Genomic DNA, 5,448 nt, shown 5'->3' on the forward strand with positions numbered 1-5,448 from the left:
TTCAAATATTTAATATCACATAAAAATATCACATTTATTATTATTATTATTATTATTATCATTATTATTTTAAGTGAGATAGAGTTTCTTATGCATATTTATAACATCAAGGTAAATTTGATTATTAAACATATAAAAACATAAGAATTTTATAGCATGTATGTAATTTCCCTAAATTTTAAATAAGAAATATATAGTCGGCTCTCCATATTTCTTCAAGAAAACGGTTTTTTGTATTTTCATAATTGAATAAGCGTTATTTGTAACGTAAAACTGTAAAACCCCCCCCGCCCCAACATTCGTTACAAATTTACCAACACCAAGAAAAAGAAAATCACCCGCTGTCTGTCCTCGTGCGTCACCCCCTCCCACATCGCACTTGCACGCTGCACCCATCCAAAATCTCCCTTCTGCGGCGCACACAATAAGAAAATCAGCGTACGTTTATCCCCCACCACCACTTTCCCTCACCCCCCACCCTCCATCCCCAAATCCCATCCCCCCCAGACAAACCTCAATGACGAATCGCTCCGCCGCCGGCGAACTCAACCACCGGCCGCTCGCTCCACTACCGCCACAACATAACCACTACATGGCCGCCGCCACCTCCTACTCGACCGCATCCCTCAAGGGCTGCTGTTGCTGCCTCTTTCTTCTCCTCATCTTCCTAACCCTCCTCTCCATCGCCGTCACCCTCGTCATCATCCTCGCCGTTCGTCCGAGAAAACCCGAGTTCGATCTACAGCGCGTGGGTGTCGAATACCTCCTCGTAGCACCGGAGCAGGGTGTCGACGCCGGCCAAACGGCGGCGGCGTACCTCTCGCTTAACATAACGCTGTTGTTCACCGCAGCGAACCCTAATAAGGTGGGGATCAAGTACGAGGCGGCGGATCTGTACGTTTTGTACCACGGCGTGCCGCTTGGGATCGCGGCGGTGCCGGGATTCGAGCAGCCGGCGCACAGTACGCGATTGGTGGATTCGAGGGTGAGTGTGAGCCGGTTCAATGTGCTTCAGGCCGATGCTCTGGAGCTTGTCCGCGATGCCACCGTTAATGACCGTGTAGAGCTCCGGATCACCGGCGATGTTGGGGCTAAGATCCGAGTGCTCGGGTTCACTTCGCCTAGGGTTCAGGCCAGACCCCGCTTGCTCCTATACTTTCTTTTTCTTAATTTTTTTGTGTGCTTAATTTAAGGTGTGTTGGGCTCCTTTTGACTGCGAAGCTCTTTTAAAAATGTCTGGAAAAAATATTTGGTCCGCCCCACTTGCGTCTCAACAACAACAACGGACGTGATATAGCAGTGGATTGAGCTCCCGCTCCCTCTCTTCTCCACTGTATCAACGTTGTCCGGACAAGAAACACGATACATAAGATAATTTGATATTATTAAAAAAATTAATTTTAATATTATATCATAAAATTAAATTTAATATTATATCGTGCGAGCATTATACAAAATGTTTTGATAGTATGATTGTTATTATTGCAGGTGTCTGTGGACTGCGTGATTGTAATAAGCCCTAGAAAGCAGTCGCTCACTTACAAGCAATGCGGCGTTGACGGGCTAAATGTCTAATTATTTTTTGAAATACTGTACTAAATTTATTTGAATTTTCCCTATCTTTTCCATGCGGTGGCGCTCGCGTGGGCTTAACGCAGTGACTGACGGTGGTTACTAACGTGCGCTACGGTTGTATTTTTTTATTTTTTTGTTTTACTTTTTTATTTTTTATTTTATTCATAATTAGCTTGATAATTGCGTTAAACCTTTTAAAAATTTTGATACATATTCAAATATTTTGATAAGTTTAGTAATTATATGATATGTTTAATATTTAGTGTGAAATTCATGATTTAATTAATCGAAAAATATTAAGAATATAAAATTATTTTATTAAAGGGTGTTTGGTAGCATAATTTAAGGAGTATGTAGTCATGTATTTAACATAAATTTAACTAAACATAAAAAAAATGAAAATTAAATCCAACCAATCTTAAAATCGAAATTATTTGCATTACTTTTTTTTTCAAGCGTTCTGTCTTTTTCAGGACATAACTTTGGATTTAATAGATCATGAGACATGTTTAAAAATTTCTTCCTCAATATAAATTCATGCTAGTGAAACACTTAGGGGGTGTCAAAACGGTTCGTTTTTTGCAAATAATTCGTGTTCGGCTCGTTAAGAAGCTTGTGCTTGAGTTATTTGCTAAGTTAACGAGCTGAACTCGAACAAAGATTTGTTGGTTAATGTTCGGCTCATTTTGACTCGACTTATCAATTATATATATATATATATATATATATCATAGATATGTAGTATGCTTTTAAAAAAATTTAGTTGACTACAAAGCTATAAAGATTTATAATCAATTAAAAGTATTAATTAAGAAAGTAGAATAAAAATTATTAAATTAGATTCAAATGATGTTTTATTAGAAACAATAATTTTTAAATCTTGCCACAACCCTTAACATCTTTATAGCTACACGATTAGGGTTGTCAAAACGATACTTTGTTCGTAAATAGCTCCTGTTCTGCTCCCCAAGCAAATGAGCCGAATACGAACACATTTTTTGAGCTCTAAATATAAACGAGCCGAATAAGAGCTAAGCCTAGGCTTGCTTGTGTTCGGCTCTTTTACACCCTAGAAACACTACTTCATGTGTCATATATTTCATATCATATAAAAAGTTTTATATTGAAAATGTGTATTTCGAGAACTTATTTATAGCGTTACTTTTAAAATTTAAGCGAGGTGTATATATAAATATTAAAATTTAAGTATTAGTTATGGAAATATATATAAATTGCGTGGAATGTATCTAAATGCTGATCTATATGTAGATTGTCGGGGCATCGAGGGCAGTTGTGGTGGTCCTTAGGCGGCGGCTTAGGTTAGGCCGTAAGGCCAGCTAGTGGTGTGGTGACGGTACGGCGGCAATAGCATCACATCATTGATCGGATGGCTGAGGCTTGGTAGCGGTTGATTGGGAGAAGAAAAAGGGTGCTTTGTAAAAATGTAAATGATGTGTTTAATCTAATTACCGGATGAAGGAAGATTAAGCGCTTGGCGTAAAGTTGCATATGTTCTTGCGTTTGTTTTCAGCGTTTTATATGAGCAAGCCAGAGATCCAGTTTCAAGTCTTGTGACACAATCTTGTCCACTGGCGATGTGGAAATAGATTCGAAGATAGATTCTGAAGGTCTGAAAATATCAAGAAATGAAAATTTATAAATAATTGTATAAATGTAAATAAGAAAGTTTAGGTATCGCTGGAAATTAAAATACAAAAGTTATGTGGTATGTATGTAAATTTCCCAGAATTTTAATGGGTGGTTACCTGAAGAGAATAAAAAAATTTTCACCAGAATGAATTTTAATCCGGTTAATTAAATGGTCATAGTAATATATGTAATATTATTTAAATTTTGATATATTTTCCCCTATTCCTAGCAATAATGCTCTTAAAAAAAATTAGGATTTGGTTGGGCCGACTGAAATGGCTGTGAAGGGCAAAATTTTTTTTACTAAGTTATTAAAATCCCATTAAGAAAGTGAGGAAATTAAATTTTAATGATTTTTTAAGAGTTTGATCCTATCATTTATCTTCATGTTGCTGGGTGAAATGCCATCAACAAATTCTCATTATCGTGCATGAATCTCGAGGTATGTCATGATTCTCGAGATAATCTTTTGAGGAAGAAATGTTCAAATATTGATAGAAAGTATCTATAGCTCCAATTTCAGCAAACTTATAGTCAAACTCATCGGCTCGATAAGAAGGACCCAATGATATCAAAATTAGTCCAATCGGAGTCAAATCAAGCTTATATGAAGTCATTAAACAACTTTTGAAAGTTTTTCGGACTTATTTGAAGGTCAAATGAATGTCGAATCTAGCAAGTCTACAGTCGAATCGAGCATCTGGACAGGACGAATCCAACGAGCCAAAGATTGTTTAATTTTGACATCGTTAAGGTACTCAAATGTCTATCAAACACCATCTTATCGAATAAAGCTCTTCGAACTCTCTAATCAAAGTGGTTCATATTCATGCATGAATTGCACTTAAAACACTTTAAATAGAGCTTCATCCTTTCATGAGAAGGAGGGAGCTTGAGGCTTGAGAGAGAACTTAAAGCTTTAAGAAGGAACTGAAATCCAACATCACCCATGTCACTGTCGATCACCGTCAGCCTCCATCGACCACCGCCGACCATCATCGACGACTTTCAACTGCAAGCAACCACCTCAAATCATTGCTGCTAGCTGTCATCCACCACCGACCATCGTCGACAGAGGTGCTCGGCAGTGGTCGGTGGTTGTCAACGGCGATCAATGGTGGTTGATCGTGGTCGACGGGCGTCGACGATGGTCGGCGGTGGTCAAAGGCGGTAGGAGTTGGTCGATGGGTGTCGACGACGGTTAGCAGTGGTCGATGACAGTTAGCAATGGTCAACGATGGTCGGCGGGTGTGAATTTCCTAATCATTTTGAAAAGTTCTATTACCTAATAATTTAAAAACTTCTAGCAAAAGATCTCAGGTCATTTTGATAAATTTAAATAATCAAAATTTAATCATATAATGCTTATGTAAAAATTATCCTATTTATTATTTTAATTTAAGAACTTGACTTATTCATAATTTTTGTGAATCTGACATGGTCAAATATTTAGCATCTAGTGTGTTTCTTACACTTTGAGTTTCTACTCTATAAGTTACATTAAACATCATTCTAAGATCATGTGATAATTATATTTCACTTTAGGACTTTTAGTTAATTTAACTTGACTACTTGTATTTGGGTATGTTTGATATAAGTCTGACCCTACACTACATATTATAAGCATTTTGGCCAGCCAACTATCATTGGTGGGTTTGTTAATATTTCCTAGGATAGCCAAGACAATATTTTAGAATACTCTCCATTCGCTTCTTTGAAAACAAAGTGACATTTAATGTTACAATATATTCGTTACATTTCTAAGGATCAATTTGGTATGGTTTTTTTACATCATTTGCATGCACACTTCATAATGATTATGATCTTGACCAGTTTTTTAACTTACATTTATTTTCTTACTTAGTCACACCACTTTGATTTGTTCTATCCTTTATGTAGATTACAGCTCTTCACTCGTAATCTTTTGACCGAAACTCTCATAGATTATTTAGCTCTTTTAGGACTGTTTATTTTAATTGGTCATGTTCCTTTTACTACCGACTTATATCTTGATCATGCTTATTGGACTAAGTTAAATCTACAAGCTCAGTCATCCTTTCTCTTCGAGCCAACTTTGTTAATGTAGTCATTCACATTTGATTAAATTAATCATGTTATAATCATGCTCTTTTAATTCTGTATATTATAATTTATTATGCTCTTTGGATCAAGTCTGTCACCACTGCAGAAATATATATATATATATATATATATATATATATA

General features: G+C 36.5%; 1 protein-coding gene across 1 annotated transcript; it reads left to right on the forward strand.

The window, feature by feature from the left end:
• Nucleotides 1-282: 282 nt before the first annotated feature.
• LOC110032132 (NDR1/HIN1-like protein 13) lies at nt 283-1,683 on the forward strand. The gene is made up of 2 exons (XM_020735656.1): nt 283-1,132; nt 1,489-1,683. Exons 1-2 carry the CDS (start codon nt 518-520, stop codon nt 1,573-1,575), a joined length of 702 nt encoding a protein of 233 aa, XP_020591315.1. The 5' UTR covers nt 283-517; the 3' UTR covers nt 1,576-1,683.
• The last annotated feature ends 3,765 nt before the right edge of the window (nt 1,684-5,448 follow it).

Source organism: Phalaenopsis equestris, unplaced genomic scaffold (genome assembly GCF_001263595.1).
Source record: "Phalaenopsis equestris unplaced genomic scaffold, ASM126359v1 Scaffold000878, whole genome shotgun sequence".
Lineage (NCBI taxonomy): Eukaryota > Viridiplantae > Streptophyta > Magnoliopsida > Asparagales > Orchidaceae > Phalaenopsis > Phalaenopsis equestris.

What these genes read in the sequence shown, in the direction of transcription:
- LOC110032132 (XM_020735656.1), top strand. Translation starts at nt 518, where the DNA reads ATGACGAATCGCTCCGCCGCCGGCGAACTCAACCACCGGCCGCTCGCT. An exon ending in TCACTTCGCCTAGGGTTCAG is followed by an intron (nt 1,133 to 1,488) that starts GCCAGACCCCGC and finishes TTATTATTGCAG; the next exon opens with GTGTCTGTGGACTGCGTGAT.